Here is a 15,405-nt window from a genome sequence, read left to right on the forward strand (position 1 = left end):
TGTTGCCGTGTTGCCCATGGCGCTGGTTCTCGGTCGTAGCGATTGGCGGGAGCAGGGGGAGGACGCGGAGGAGGACGACGCCGTGCTGCAGGACGCCGACGACGCCCGCGACGACGCCCGCGACGACGGCTCGGTCTGTGGCGAGGACCTGCTGTGGTGGTGCCCGGCGACACCACCGCGCCCCGACGACCTCCAAGACACCGTGAGCGCGATGACACCGCCGCCATCACCCGCCGAAGAGGCGTCCCCGGTGACCACGACGCTGCACTGCGCCGTGTTCCGGCAGGACCAGGCCGCCGTGGACCGGCTGCTGGCCGCGGGGGCGGACCCCGACGAGCCGGACTACGCGGGCTCCGGCGACACGCCCCTCATGCAGGCCGTGACGCAGGGGCACCTGGGCATCGTCAGGTGAGTGCCTCGTCTGCAATTCATTAGTTCGAGTTCGAGGAGCGAGGGGCGTTTTCCGTCCCGACTTGTCCCACGTTTAATTCTTTGGTTTCACTCGATGTGGCGGCGCGTTGCACCGAGTGCGCCTCCACCGCGGCTAATCCGCGAGGCGAGATTGCGGGCCGCGATGGCCGCGATGGTCCCAGTGCCAGTCCCAGGCTCAGCGCAGCGTCGACGTGCACGTGCACATCATGCGTTCGTCAATATTTGCGCCTCCTTCGTCTCCGCGCGGCTCCTCTGTTTGCCTAGAGCGGGGCGGGGCGGGGCGGCGTGGGCGGACATTGTTAGCGCCGCGTTGTCGGTCCCGTTGCCGACAAGACATTCCGCGGAGAAGGAGAAGGGAGGCTGCGCTGCACTGTCGGTGCCAACGCCCGGCCCGGCCGGCCTTTCCCGTCGCCGCCAAAATGCAGGCGACTTTCTTCCGCAGCCGAGTTCGCGCGGAGACCTCCACATGAACCCCAACACGCTCCGCACGAATCAATTTCGGTCCTGCGTTTTTAGCAGAGCCCCCCATCCCCGCGGGGCTGACTCGTCTCCGTCACTGTCTCTGTCACTCCGATCGCGTCCTCGTCCCGCCCGATCCCGCGCCCCGGTCCGTCCCAGGCGTCTCAGTGTCGCCCTGCCTGCCTCTGCACACAGGAAGGGCGGGGGCAGGGGGGCGTTGTTTTCACGCCCACTGTCTTTGCTCTTCGTTTTTCTTTGAGGGGATCCGATCCAATTCAGCGACGAGGATTTCTGTCATGTGCAGGTCTCAACGATGAGGCAACCGAACCCCCTCCTATTCCCCGTCTCCAAAAAACGCCGTCATGAAAAGTAAAAGCACCCGTGAAACCGAAAATGCCAATTGAAAGCGGTGAGAACGAGACGCTAGTCTTTCAAAGTAACACTGACGTGAGGCAAATCCTCGCGTTTTTCTCCCTGGAATCCAGTCGGCTCGTCTTGGGAAAACTACTCGAGCTGCTCCCGATGCCCGATTCCGTCTCGGAGTCTCGACGGTCTCGACTCCCTCGCTTTGCCGCGCGCAAACTAGCCGACGGCGCACTGCACACTGTACGAAGCGATTAGATATGCATCCTTTGCGCGAGCATCATCATCACGAGTGCCGAGCCAGACGGTCGCTCTGTCTCTCTCGCACTCGCGGGGCGTCCGGCAGGGGTGCGAGCGAGACAGCAACAACCCCGCCGCACGTCAGTGAACACCGGCGGCGTGCGGGTCGCCTAGCCTGCATTCTGCAGGGGCTGTGGCGCTGGCGCTACACCGCAGCGTAGCGTTGCCGAGGAGCAGAATTAAAGTTCGCTATTTATAGGGAGCCGCTGGACTTGCGCGCGCCCCGCGCCCCGCGCATGCAGCCTGCGTGCGGTTGTGTGTCTGTGTGTCGGCGCGGCCGGCGAGCGGCCTTGGGGCCGGCGTACTCCGTCCACATCGGCGCGATTCGGGCCGGGCCAGCCGGGCCAGCCGGGCCAGCCGGGCCGGAGCACGGAACAGCCCACGGTCCAAAGTCCGCCGTGCCTTTTGGCCGCGCCGCGCCACAAAGCTGTAATTGTGACGTGGCCCGGCGCTCTGCTCTCGCTCCGCTCCCGAACGGGCCGAGTGCAGGTGACCGCGCCGGCGCCACCGCGGCCACCGCGGTCGACACGAACGGGGAACCATTCCAGTTATTCATTTTCCATTCCGGACTCCGAATCCGAGCACGGCCGTGGCCGGGCCGCCGTCGCCGTGCCCCTGCACCGCGGCCGCTCGGAGATTTGTCCTTGTTAGTCGCGACACGGCCGAGGACATCGTCGTGGCCATCGTCGGGAGGAAGTCCGGCGGCGAGCTTCATCGCCCCGGCGGCATCCTGGACCGGTCCTGGACGACCCGGACACGCGCGGCCACTAGTTGTCGTCGCGCCGCGCGAGCCCAGGGACCCAGGGAGCAGTGGCCGGCTACCTCAACGAGTTATGGACCATTGCAGGCAGTTCCGAAAAGGCCCGCGCGTCTCCGCCTCCCTCCGCGCCCTCCACCCCGTCTGGCCCAGATTGGTGCCCCGTCTGTTTGCTGTCCGCAGCCAGATAATTCACACACACACACACACACACACACACACACACACACACAGTGAGGCATGCAGTGTCCAGCGGCCGGCCCGGCCCATCCACACCCGGCCTTGTTTGCTTTTCTTCCGCCCCGAAGCCTCCGTTATGCTGTTGGCGTCGGCGGCGCTGGCACGTCGGCGCGTCGGCACGTCGGGGGGAGGTTGGCGAACGTGCGGACGGGCGGGGACGGGCCGGGAGGGGCGCCGCGGCGCCGAGGCCGGGAGGCGCCCTGCTTTTCGCCCTGCGCGCTGCGGCGTTGCGAATCGCGGCCCCAGCTCCACTTGATGCTGACCAGCACCAGGAAGGCAGCGTAGCGCAGGGAAGGCTACGCCGAGGCGAAGGCTATGTTTAGCCGAGTGGTGCACGACGTCGATGTCGACGCCGAAGCCGGGACGGCCACATATCGGAAGGCCGTGCGCACGGGCCCCGCCACGGGCCGCAGTTCGATCCCGAACAGCGCTCTCGTCGCTCTGTCTCTCTCGCACCCTCGGGGGCGGCACGGCACGGCGAGTGCGAGCAAGACGTAAAGCGCTGTTCAGAACCATAAGCGGCGAACGAAATCAGGAGCGCCTCGACGACGGCGTTATCTGCGACGACGACTGCCTCAGCGAGCGCAATGACCCCGGCCGCGCCGTGACGGAGTGGCAGTGACGGCCTGGTGGTCCAGCCGGGGCCACAGAGAGTGCATCTCCGATCAAAGTGGCTAACGAGCAAAACCAAAGGCGAAATGAAGCGCGTGGCCTTGCGCAGCGCGTCCAGCGCGTCGCGTCGCGGACGGGGAGCATGGGACTTTCGTCCCTTTATCTCATCGCCGAGCGCCCGGGGCGGCCCGGGGCAATGCTCCAGCCTCACGCCGCGAGTCAGCAGCGGCAGGCAGCGGCGACTCATGGCTGCCGACGGCCAGCCTCGGCGGGCGGACGCCTCCTCCAGCGAGAGTCCAGCAGCGGCACGCCGCGGTGGCGGTCGTCGCGAGAAAATGCACATTTTGTGCTGGCGGCGTGGCGGCGAGGCGGCGGGGCTGCGAGGCGCGGCGGAGGATGCCGTCGGCCTCTGGCGCGCGCCCCGTTCGCCCCGTTGCCCCAGTCACGTCCGCACTCCGCACCGTGGCCGCGTGACCACTGTTCCTGGGCGGCTGGGCGAGCGGGCCGCCTGCGAAGTCCAGGCTAGGCCAGCCCGCCACGCGCGCGGGTTGCCTAACCCGCACCCCGCAGGCGCTCCACGCGCTCCACGCCACCTTGACTTACAGCGCCCCTCCCCCATGCTCTGTTCCAGGTCGCTGTGCGCGGCGGGCTGCAGCGTGGACGCGCGCCGCGTCAACGGCCAGTCCTCGCTCATGCTGTGCATCGTGTCGCGGGCGTCGCGCCGCAGCCCCCGGCTGCTGCTGCAGATGCTGGAGGTGCTGCTGGCGGCGGGCGCGGACCCCGGCGTGCGCGAGAAGCTGCGCGGCCAGACGGCCCTGCACGCCCTGGCCAAGCTGGTGGCGGCCGACCCCGACGAGCCGCACCTGCTGACGGCGCTGCGGATGCTGACGCAGCGCGCGCAGCCGCACGGCGTCAACGCGCAGGACCACCGACGGCGCACCGCGCTGCACCACCTGGCCAGCAGGGGCTGCGCCAACGCCGAGCCCTACCAGGTACGTCATCGCACCGCACAGTGGGCGGCCAGGCGCGTTTTGAACTCCAGAGTGGGACTGGAGCCAAACGAGTGACCCCACCAATGGATTCCTCGTTCGGAGAGCAATCCATTCCTCGTTCGGAGAGCAATCCATTGGTGGGGTCACACGTTCGGCTCGAGTCCCATTTAGCGACTCTGGAGCTCAAAACGCGTCCGGGATTTTGACCGCCTCCACCGGTCTTCTGGCAAGTCCACTGTGCACCGCCGCCTCGCCGCGATCGAGCGCGCGGCCAAGGCCCCGGTGGCGCGAGGAGGCGAAGGCCGCGCGAAATCGAAAGCTCGACGGCGGCGGGGTCAAACAGAAAGAAAGGAGAGGCAAGCCCCGAGCCCCGGGGCCCGGGGCCACTGCACCCCGACGACGACTCGGCGCGGAGGGGAGGGTTTAGCAGACAGTGGGCACCGCATCTGAAAGTCAAATGCCATTCCGCTTTGCCGTGCCTTTGCCTTCCGCGAGGCAGCCGACAGTGTGTCGCAAAAACGGAGCGGATTGGATGTAAACGCGAGTCCGCGGGAGGGGGCGGGGCGCGACGGCCATAATTCCGCGTCACGTTTTTTTTTTCAGGGCACGCGCGCTTCGGTCTGGCCGCGGTCTGGCGGTGACAATGGCGGACAGTGCACCGCGTGTCGCACACGCCGGGCCGGGCGCGCCGGGCACCCTTTGGAGCCTCGCCGTGACGCGCGCATGCCAATGCCGAGGCCCTACTCGGCCGAGCCGCGAAAGGGGGCCTGCAGTCAACAAACAATTCAAAAAACTTAGGGAAACGTAAAGAAAAGGCTTCCTCTAAAATGACCTCACTGTCAAAAAAAAATTGAACAAACCATCACAAAAGACCTCGGAAACATAAATTGGAAGTACACTCGTGGTTGTTTCCGTCCGGCTCGGCGATGCAGCTGGACGGCACGTGTTACGCGGCAATCGCGGCAGCAGCGTGTTTTGAATGAATGAGACTGCCGCTGGACCGGCCGGACCGCACCGCGGCATCGCTCTGTCTCTCTCGCACTGCAGTAGAACGCCCCGCGGGTGCGAGAGAGACGAGCGGAATCAGTCCTGCGTATGCCGGCGGTGATTAGACGCGCCGACACGCACCGGAGAACCTCACGTCGTCGTCGCGCTGGTCACCCAGTCTGGAGTAAAAACACAACGATAGCTCGTGCCGTCGCTGGAGAGGAAGTTTGAGCGAGTTCCCCTCCCAGTTCCTGACGGCGTGCTCTGCTCCGCTCTGCTTCCAGATCCTGCTGGAGGCCAAGGCGGACCCGGCGCTGCAGAACGCGCGCGGCGACACGCCGCTGGTGGAGTTCCTGGAGAAGGAGGGCCTTGAGCATGGCGCGCAGGACGAGGTGGTGCGGCTGCTGTCCGGGCCGGGCGTGGCGCGCCGCAGCACGCAGTACGGCGAGTCGCCCCTCCACGTGGCCGCGCGCCGCAACCGGCCGGCCGCCGTCAGGATCGCCCTGGCCAGTGGCGCCGACCCCGGCCACACCGACCTGCGCGGCAACACGGCGCTGCACCTCGCCGCCAGCCGCGGCTACAAGGTGAGTGCACTGCGCGCCACCGCGGTCCACCGCGGAGACGGCCGTCTCGCTGGCGGCCAGGACGACGATGACGACCACGACGGGCCGGCGCACTATCTCGCATGGCAACGGGTGCGGGTCAAGTGCACCAGGGCGGCGAGCGGCGCGCGGCGCGCCCTCCTGCCGAGGACCTCCTATCGCCCCGAAGACGCTAGGACGCGAGCCGCGGACAAACAAACAATGTCTCCCCGTGAACTTGGATTCGCGATTGGATTACCCCGATAACACGCCGCCCAGCCCAGGTCGCCGCTAACGTGGATCCGCTCTTTTCCAGGAGGTGGTGTCGCTGCTGCTGGCCGCGCCGGCCTGCCCCGTGAACGCCGCCAACCGCGAGGGCCTCACCGCCCTGCACGTGGCGGTGGAGAGCGGCTTCGTCGACGTCGTCAACGTAAGAATAGAACGCAGCACCGCGTAGCGTAGCGCGCAGCCCGACGGTGTTTGGATTATGCATGCCGCCTTGCGACCTCGCACTTTCCTCAGTAAATCCTCCTCCTAAAAAGAGGCGGCAGAGTGGCGCCGCGCCGCAGACAAGCCGGTTGTCGGGACGAGATCCTCGATACCTAGTGCCGCCTGCCTCTCGTTTTTTCGCGTGGCAGGTACCGCCTCCCCCTCCACCCCGCGAACTTACCGCACCTAACTCTTGTTCGGCGCGATGCTCCGGGTGACCCGAGTACCCGAGTACGGCGGCTCTGAGTGCTCGCTCCACCCGGCGCAGCAACGCTGAATCCTGAACCCGAGCCCTTTCGCTTTCGCAGACGCTGCTGTGCGCCGAGGGCGTGGAGGTGGGCCCCAGCGTCCTGGAGCTGGCCCAGCAGGAGTACCGTCTCCGCGCGCAGCCCCAGCTCGCCCGCACCCTGGCCAGCGAGCTGGACCGCCGCAGCAGCCGCGCCAGCCTCACGCTCAGCTTGTGCTCCACCAGCACCCGGCCGGCCTCCACCTGCAGTCTCAGCACCACGGCATGTACGTACCTACAACAGCGCTCTAGCTGTCGCCGCCTGCGGGTAGGCAGCCCATCCGGCACGCACGCTGCGAGCCGGCCGACCTGGCCTACTCGCGATAGTCTCCTTCATTTCTACCGCCACATTTCGAAACTCTAAACTGGTTTATTTAAATCTATACTTGTGAGAAGTTTGTTTACCGTTGAGCCATTTTTGTCGCCACAGCGAGCGCCCAGGATGCTACCCCGCAGAGGTCGCCGTCGATACGCACCCTGGCCGACGAAGAGGACGGCGCCATCAACTACCTGGGCGCGCAGGTGAGCTGCACGGCGAGGGTGCAGCCGCGGTACTCCGCCAACAGCGACCTGCGACTGGCCGGCGGCTGCCTGCTGCCGTGCGCGCAGGTGCAGCAGCAGCCCGAGCACTCCAAGCAGTCCCAGTCCAGGCAGGCGATGCTGCGGCCCGACGATTCGCCGCGGACGCCGGTGCCGCGCTCCGTGGCCGTGGACATGTCGCTGCGTGAGGCCGCCGAGCTGATGCAGAAGCTGTGCGACGAGGACCTGTCCGTCAGCCCGCCCGCAGACTGGTCGCCCCCGACGCGGCCGCGGAGCAAGGCGCTTGCCGCTGCCGTCGACGTGGACGTCGCGGACGTCCCAGCCGAGCCAGAGCCCGTCTGGAAGCCCAGGGAGGTGTGCCCGCAGGAGGGCGTCCGGTACTCGAGGGTGAGGCCCGAGGTGGCCGAGGCGGCCGAGGCCAGGACGGCGAGCGACGCGGCGTCGGCCTCTTCGTCCAGCGACTCTCGGCGCGCGTCCGGGTCGTCCAGGTCGTCCAGCTCCAGCAGCGGGTCGCGCCCCGTCTCCAGGAGGGTCTCCTCCGACTTGAGCAGGGCGCGGTCGGAGAGGTCGGAGAGGTTGGAGCTGGGGGCGACCGGCCCGTCCGGCCCGTCCGCGAGGAAGTTCAACCTCCCCGCCAACCCCTACGCCAAGATCCGAGGCTGCACCGAGCCCGGCAACGGCGACGAGGAAACGTCCGACTACCTCGTCGAGTCGCTACTGGCCGTGGCCAAGAGCATCACCGAGCCCGGGGCGAACGCGGCCAACGCGGCCAGCGCGGCCAACGCGGACCTCGACAAGTTTGACCGCACCGGGGAGCTCCCCAAGGACTACGAGCTGTTTGAGCGGTCCGTCCTCTTCGGGGGGACGGGCGGCGTGCTGCCCAGCAGGGCCTCCGGCAGGGAGGACATCGGGGCGGCCCTGGGGGCGGCCTTGGGGGCGAAGGTGGTCATGCCGAAGAGGGCCAGGGCCACGGCCAGGGCCTCGGACACGGCCATCGCGACGCGATGAAGGACTGCCGATTCCGGTGTAGCGGTTGCGCAGAGTGCCATAGTCGAACATCGGTGCGCTCATGAGAGCGCCTTAGTTTACCTTTACGTGCGTTGTTCTCAGCTACCAGTGTTGACGATGCCATTATCATTTAACGTGCATTTATTTTTGCTCCATTCGCATATCATATATTTTATTTTCAAGTCATGGCAAAACCGTGTAAATGTCTCGCTTGTGCAACAAAGACTTCAATAAATGGTTTTACCACAAAAATGTTACTACAGTTTATTTCAATTTCCTTTGAGCCCCGCAGGACGGAAAGAGTGAGCGCGACACGCGGTTTGAAATACTCCCGCCCTCGATGCAGTTACAGATTTCGCCACCAGAGGGCGTGGGAGCCTGGATGTGCTTCCAGGCTGTCCACCACAAACATCGTCCACAGCAGTAGTGAAATGTCGTTTACTTGACGGTCAAAGACCAAACCAAAATAATTTGAACCCAGTCGCATGGCATTTTAAAGAACTAAAGAAGGAAATAAGCGCACCCTATTCTAATTTGAAGCTAAACTGTGCCACCGAAATGAGTAAGGTTGGCCAGACGGCATCAGGACCAACAAAAACAAAAACAACAAGAAAGTAAACACACGACACGGCAGAAGCAGACGACAAGCTTGACGTTTTGACGGACGACGTGGACGCGGAGGCCGGCTTGCTTGTGTCCTCGCCCTGAGCGCTGGGCGCTCTCCAACGTCAACAAGGCTGCCACCACCACCTCCAGGGGCATGGCTGCAGACATCCGCGAGGATGACATGGACGGCGAGCTCGAGACACTCACCATGGACACCTCGCTGTGCTCGGACCTGCAGTCGCTGGGAGAGGTAGAGCCCCGGGAGTACCATGGCGGCGACGGGGTGTCCTGCTCGCCCATGTCCACCCTGGAGCAGGTGTGGCAGTGGAAGAGGGAGCCGTGGGCCAACCTGGTGACCCCACTGTCACCCAGGTCTGCGATGGTGGTGCCTGGCAACAGGGTGCATTGCGTCGAAGGAGTGCAGCCCAGGGTGCACAGAGAGTCGGTACCAAGGACCATTTTCTGTCACGATTTGAAGGGCGGCTATTTACAAGACAAGTGAGTATCTACTTACACTACATGTCAACTTAATAATTTTGTATTGTCGAGTCGAGTCCTTTGTGGAATTCTAAGAATTGTTTCGTGTCTGCATTTTTCTTTTCCTTATATGTTTTTCTCTTTCTTACTGAAGGTATGTCAATGGCTCTCAGGTTTATGGAGAGTATCGCTTTTTCCACTGGGCTGGTATTGATACTTTCATCTACTTTAGTCACCATCTTCTGACTGTGCCTCCAGTTTCATGGATAAATTCAGGACACCTTCACGGAGTGCCTGTTCTGGGTACGTTGTAAAGGAGTTTTCCTGAGCATTTCACCCTTGAGAGACAAGGCTACAATCTTTTGTGTCTATTCTTGTTGTTTCAGGAACACTGATCACTGAGGGCGCAGAAGGAGCTCGTGTGTGGGAACAGATTTTTGTTGACTTGCCTACTGTTGTTAGATTTGCGGATACGCTAGCTGCTATCTGCCGTCACTATCGCTTTGACGGCTACCTTTTGAATGTGGAGAACAAAGTCCCTGAAGAACATGTTCCTAAGCTTGTGCGCTTTGTCACTGAATTGCGCAGCAGCCTGCAGCGCCTTGGTTTGAAACAAGCCCAAGTGATTTGGTATGACAGCGTGACTTGTCGAGGAAGCCTGGACTGGCAGAATGAGCTAAATGACAAAAATAGGTTGGTGCTTGTCTGCTTTCCCGTTTTTGTTGTATTTGTGTCACCTCCCTCTTTTATGTCTAAAATTGCACCTTTTCTAGATGCTTCTTTGATGCTTGTGACGGTATCTTCCTAAATTACACCTGGACAAAAAAACACTTAAAGCGATCTGTGAAAATAGCAGGTGCGAGGTGCCTGGATGTGTATGTTGGTGTGGATGTTTTTGGAAGGAACTGTTATGGTGGCGGAGGATTTGATTCTGACAAGGTAAAGGAAAAACTAATTCTTATGGTGGTAGTATTTTAAAAAAAGATAAAAAATCAAGACACTTTAAAGAGAAATTCCTATTGCAGGCAGTATCTTTGGTCAGATCCATGGGCCTTTCGCTGGCGTTGTTTGCTGCAAGCTGGACTCATGAATGCCTGGACAAGAGAAATTTCATTCATCTAGAATACTTATTCTGGCAAAAGCTGTGGCCTTACCTGTATCTTCATGGTCCTATAAGGCTTCCTTTCTCAACAAGTTTCTGCCAAGGATATGGTTTGAATATCTTCAAAAATGGCTTGGTTTGTATTTCAAGATTTATAACAAAATTTCTTATGGACCCACTTGCCTGAACCACTGACTGATAATTTTAGATGTTGATGTAAGCAAACAAGTTAATCTTGTATGTTATCGTTTTCTCAGGTTTATTCTACAGAACCGTGGCATAATCTCCGCAAGCAGCAGTACCAGCCCTGTACTCCATCCACTCTAGAGCAGCCAAGAATTTTTGGCGCTCATGTGAAGAACCCTGGCTCCTCTCGAAAGGAAACCGAAGCAACTGCTGGTAATGAGGTGGTGGCTGGCAGTGGCCCTTCCTGCAACAAGGAAGAAGAAAGCCCATCCATCCCAACACAGGATCAAGGTGTCGTTGCACATCACGGAGAAATCGCATTTTATGGCGGAGGATGTCTGAAAATTGGAGGCCCTGGAAGTTACAGCATGAAGAGGTACAGTATAATTAGTACACAAAGCTTGCAAAATTTTAAAATAAAGAAGAATTTGTTTTATTTTAAGTCTAATATGTGTGCCTGTTGTTTTACAGAATGCTTGTGTGTGGATTCAGAAGCTCTGGAATGTTGATAGTATCATGTGCCACCAAAGTTGCATCACCATCTGTTATTACTCTTCCTTGTCTGAATCTCACTATGTTGGTGCAAGACAGGGACAATTGTTACAGGTATTATCTTATGCTTATAACTCTATAACCATGTGAGAAACCTTAACTTGTTTAAACATTTTCTATTGTTGTCTTAGAAAACACGTTTTAATTGGAGCAGAGCAAGGCGGTGAAGGAGATTATGCTCAGGAGTGTGCAGTTCGCCTGCATCGTCCATTAATGCAGGGAGAAATCGACCAACTTCGAGGAGCAGCTGTTGACAGGTGCACTCAGAAGCAACTGAGTGTTGAGGGCTCCAACGGCTGGGATATAAGGTATTCTGAGTTTTATGTTTCCCCTTTCTTCGAAACTATTTTTTTCTGTGCTGATTTTTATAGAGAATTAATCTATTTGTATTTTTTTTCAGACATTTTTCGGTTGAGGTGAATGGAGTTGTTCTGGAAGTGGGAGCCGAAGTCAGCAACCAAGAAGACACTGTTTATTTGGGATGGCTGGCCCTCAGCCGTTTGGATGGCTATTAGAGAAAGAGTGCCCCCTGTGTCATGCTATGCTATAAATACCTCAATATTTGTTTCGTGAAGGATACTTTTGAGATTACTATTTTTACATTTACCTAAATTTTCATCATGCTTTTTTTATGCAAGTGTGTTAATCCTTTTATGATGAAATACTGTCTTGCATTGCTCCTGTGAATACTTTTTTTCTTTTTGTGATTAATATGAACCAATGCAATTTTCTTGACATCTGTGATAATACAAACATGTAACCCTTTAAATGTAATTACAATACTTTTATATATTGCCATTCAACATTCTAACAGCCTGCATTTATTTAATGTATACTAAGGTAAAATGAAATGTTCAGCAGGGACTAATTCCGTTACTACTGTCTTGATTAACATTAAAGTGCTTTCACCTTCAGACTATTTATTTTCTCTTCTCTTCCTTCTCCCACCATCTACCTTTCGAACAACTTACGCCTGTAGGTAGGCAAAATGTGTGGCTGGACTTCCCCCATGGCTGGGGACTGACGTGTTGCCAACGCACGAGCGCGCACGTGAAAAGACATTCGGGAGCCGACTCAAGGATGACAAAAAAACCTACGGAAAAAAATTGTACTATTGTTTATAGTATCCATAGTCATATTTTGTTCGTAGAGAAACGACTTTGGAACGGAGAGGTTAGCTACGCGAGCCAACTATCTTTTTCCGTCGCGAGCTCCCAGCGTACCTTACACATCAACAGTGCTTTCGATCACAGCCGCAACAGTCAGAGAAGGTTTTGACAAGACGTTGCTTGAAGCTGAAAAGAAAATAGTTATGGCTACTGCCTCCATCCTCATCAATGATGCTGTCAGTGCAAAGAGGCGAGAAGACAAAGGACGGGGAAAGAAGCGGCATGCGGGCGGGGGGGAGGGAGACGGAGACGCTTCCAGTGCACTGCATAAAATAATCGTATTTCTACCATACCGTCCTGAGGTAAAAGCACCAACTGCATATACAGGCGCTCGCTCTGCGCCGGGGCGTTCACTCTGCGCCTCGCGCCGCGCCGCTGCGCCGCGCCGCCTCGCCATGGGCCTCGTGACCGAGACGCTGGCGACGGCCGCCGTGGCCGGCGTCACCACACTGCTGGCGCTGTTGCTGCGGCAGTACTTCCACTTCCGGCGGCTGGAGCTGGCCATCCCCGGGCCGCCGTCGCTGCCGCTCCTCGGCAACACCCTGGACTTCGTGAGCGTGACCCCGGACACCGTGCTGCAGACCATCAAGCGCATGATCGGCGGCCGCCGCGAGCTGAGCCGCTTCTCCTTCATGAACCACCTGATGGTGTTCGTCAGCAGTCCGGAGGACTTCGAGTGCGTGGTGCGCCGCTCCGAGTTCAACAGCAAGTCGCACTTCGTGTACCACCTGCTCGACGACCGGCGCAGCCTGCTGCAGCTCAACGGCACCGAGTGGCGCGCGCGCCGGCGCGCCCTGGAGCCCGGCTTCAGCAAGAGCGTGCTGAACCGCTTCGTGGGGACCTTCTACGCCGAGGCCAAGGGCTTCGTGGAGCGCGTGCCCACCGACGCGCCCGTGGACGTGCTGCAGGCCCTGAGGCTGGCCACCTCCAGGAACTTCCTCCGCACCTCCATCAGCGCCGACATGGAGGAGCAGGCCATGCCGTTCGTCGAGTTCTTCGAGGCGTTCCTCCGCACCGTCAACCAGCGCTCCTTCAACCCCCTGCTGTGGTCCGAGCGCCTGTTCCGCATGACGGCGTCGGGCAAGAAGGTCTCGCGGATGAAGGAGGCCCTGCACGCTCTCGTCAGGAAGGCCCTCGCCGTCAAGCAGGACGAGGTGAAGCGGCGAGGCAAGGACGGCGAGCACACTGCCAGGCGGCGGAGGGCCCTCGCGGACATCCTGGTGGACATGCACCACAGGGCCGAGATCCCGGAGGACGACATCGTGGACGAGGTGAAGACCTTCTTCGGCGCCAGCGTGGAGACCACGGTGTCCACACTCAGCTGGACCTTGGCCGTACTGTCCCTGCACCCCAAGCTGCAGGAGCGGCTGTTCTTCGAGGTGGACGCCGTGCTCGGGAACAGGGACGTCACCGCCGAGGACCTGCCCCAGTAAGTGGAAGTAGACACAGCGCAAGTGTTTTTCTCTAGAACTTTTTGGGCTGGATTCTTGGTCACAGAACTTTCTTGTTGTTGGGTATTCAAATACCGGGCCGCCCTCTTCTGGGCGAGTTACTGATGTGGTTCTGCCTCCGCCCCTCCAGGCTCAAGTACCTGGACTGCGTGGTGAAGGAGGTGCTGCGCCTGTTCCCGCCGATCGTGTTCGTGGGGCGGCAGTGCTACCGGGAGACCAGGCTGTGCGGCCACGTCATCCCGGCCAACAGCACCGTCGTGCTCAACATCCAGGGCGTGCACTTGGACCCGCAGCACTGGCGCGACCCGCTCGCCTTCGACCCGGACCGCTTCCTGCCCGAGAACAGCCAGGGCCGCCACCACTGCGCCTACGTCCCGTTCAGCATCGGCAGCCGCAACTGCATCGGCGCCAAGTACGCCATGATGGTGGCCACCACCTTCCTCGCCACCATCGTCCGCGCCTTCAGGGTGCTGCCCGCGCACGGCCACAAGGACGTGCAGAGCCTCCTGGACAACATGTCCTTCGACCTGGCGAGCAGGCTGGTGGGGGGCGTCAAGGTGGTGTTCCAGCCCAGGCCCAGAGGCGGAGGTGGAGGCGCGGTGGCGGCGGCGTGAGGCAAGCAAGCCAAGCCCACGCCACGCGCCCGCGGATCCCCGGGTAGGCAACAGCAACGCGCGCGCGGCGAAGGGGATGCCCGCCTTGGGGCGCTTGCCCCTGACCATTACCGTTAAGGGCTGGACCACACATGATCGTATGCAATTTCGGGGACGCTCCCTCTCACCTGCACCAATAAAGATGCTGTTTTGCAAGGGTGACGTGTACTTTATTTTTATTCCGAGAGCCCTTTCTTCTTACGTTTGACAGCAGGGAGATGCGGGGCCGCGACCGGCGTCTGGCCCGCGTCGTTGCGGTGACGCCGCCCGCTCCGCATTTCGAATTAAAAGCCCTTACTCCCTAATCCATTGAGGTTACGTGGGTAAAAGGGACGGCAGGAAGGAAGGAAGGAAGGAACAGGTCCCCTGCGACGGCTCCCCGAGCCAAACTTGTGTTGTTTTGGTTTGGTGGTCTCGTTGCGTCACCGAGTCACCCGGCGCACCGCAGCAGCCAGCCGCACCTCCGCCGCACTCGGCATCCTCGTCCTCATCGCCGAAGCCGCGATGCTGAATGAAAGCTTTCTTGTTGTCGGTCCTCGGTCCCCGTGGTCCCCGGCCGAGGCCCACTTTGCGTTCTCCACGCCGCTCTCGGCAGTAGACCGATTCCGAGAGCCGTTTCATCGCTCTCTGTCTCTTTCGCACCTCTACGGCAAGCCCCATGACTGCGAGAGAGACAGAGCGACGAAAGCGACTTGGCAAACAAGAGGCTCGGTCGGGCCGCACCGGCCATAGCCGCCGTACCGTCCAGACGGCTCGATGTCGCAGTAAAGCGTTCGTCGACGGCATGCAGGGCGCGGCAGGCCCAGGCCCGCGGGTTGCAGTGCCGTGAACGGGGCGCCGAAAGCTTGGCGGCGGCCGCGAGGACGTAAAAACGCAGCCGCGCTGCTGCCGTTCCGAACAGTGTGCCTGCGCCGTCTCTCTCGCACTCAGACGGGACGCCGCACGAGTGCGAGAGAGACGGGGCGACGAAGGCACCGGCACCGCGACGCGCATTGCGCCGTCGCCGTCCCTGCAAGACGTAGCGCCCGTCACGGCGCCGCAAGCCTCGAGCCGACCGCACTGTTTCATTTCGTTTCGATGCATTATTTCATTTCTTTCTCTTGGCTCGCGCTGTCGCGATTGACTTGCTCGTGCCCGCGACACACAAACACACTCTCGCGCGG

The 15,405-nt window shown here is 60.4% G+C and overlaps 3 protein-coding genes across 3 annotated transcripts; all 3 read left to right on the plus strand.

The window, feature by feature from the left end:
• Positions 1-14: 14 nt before the first annotated feature.
• LOC117649442 (ankyrin repeat and KH domain-containing protein mask-like) lies at positions 15-8,300 on the plus strand. The gene is made up of 6 exons (XM_034392246.1): positions 15-408; positions 3,795-4,155; positions 5,427-5,726; positions 6,040-6,153; positions 6,521-6,725; positions 6,929-8,300. The coding sequence occupies exons 1-6, from the start codon at positions 17-19 to the stop codon at positions 8,044-8,046; spliced, it is 2,490 nt and encodes an 829-aa protein (XP_034248137.1). The 5' UTR covers positions 15-16; the 3' UTR covers positions 8,047-8,300.
• A 343-nt stretch (positions 8,301-8,643) lies between these two features.
• On the plus strand, positions 8,644-11,888 carry LOC117649443 (cytosolic endo-beta-N-acetylglucosaminidase). Its single transcript, XM_034392247.1, has 9 exons — positions 8,644-9,150; positions 9,284-9,432; positions 9,516-9,822; positions 9,903-10,068; positions 10,155-10,367; positions 10,489-10,793; positions 10,889-11,023; positions 11,101-11,277; positions 11,370-11,888. The coding sequence occupies exons 1-9, from the start codon at positions 8,807-8,809 to the stop codon at positions 11,482-11,484; spliced, it is 1,911 nt and encodes a 636-aa protein (XP_034248138.1). The 5' UTR covers positions 8,644-8,806; the 3' UTR covers positions 11,485-11,888.
• A 645-nt stretch (positions 11,889-12,533) lies between these two features.
• LOC117649499 (probable cytochrome P450 4ac1) lies at positions 12,534-14,361 on the plus strand. Its single transcript, XM_034392367.1, has 2 exons — positions 12,534-13,567; positions 13,720-14,361. The coding sequence occupies exons 1-2, from the start codon at positions 12,534-12,536 to the stop codon at positions 14,201-14,203; spliced, it is 1,518 nt and encodes a 505-aa protein (XP_034248258.1). The 3' UTR covers positions 14,204-14,361.
• The last annotated feature ends 1,044 nt before the right edge of the window (positions 14,362-15,405 follow it).

The sequence above is a fragment of the Thrips palmi genome, unplaced genomic scaffold (genome assembly GCF_012932325.1).
Source record: "Thrips palmi isolate BJ-2018 unplaced genomic scaffold, TpBJ-2018v1 HiC_scaffold_4, whole genome shotgun sequence".
NCBI classification, from domain to species: domain Eukaryota; kingdom Metazoa; phylum Arthropoda; class Insecta; order Thysanoptera; family Thripidae; genus Thrips; species Thrips palmi.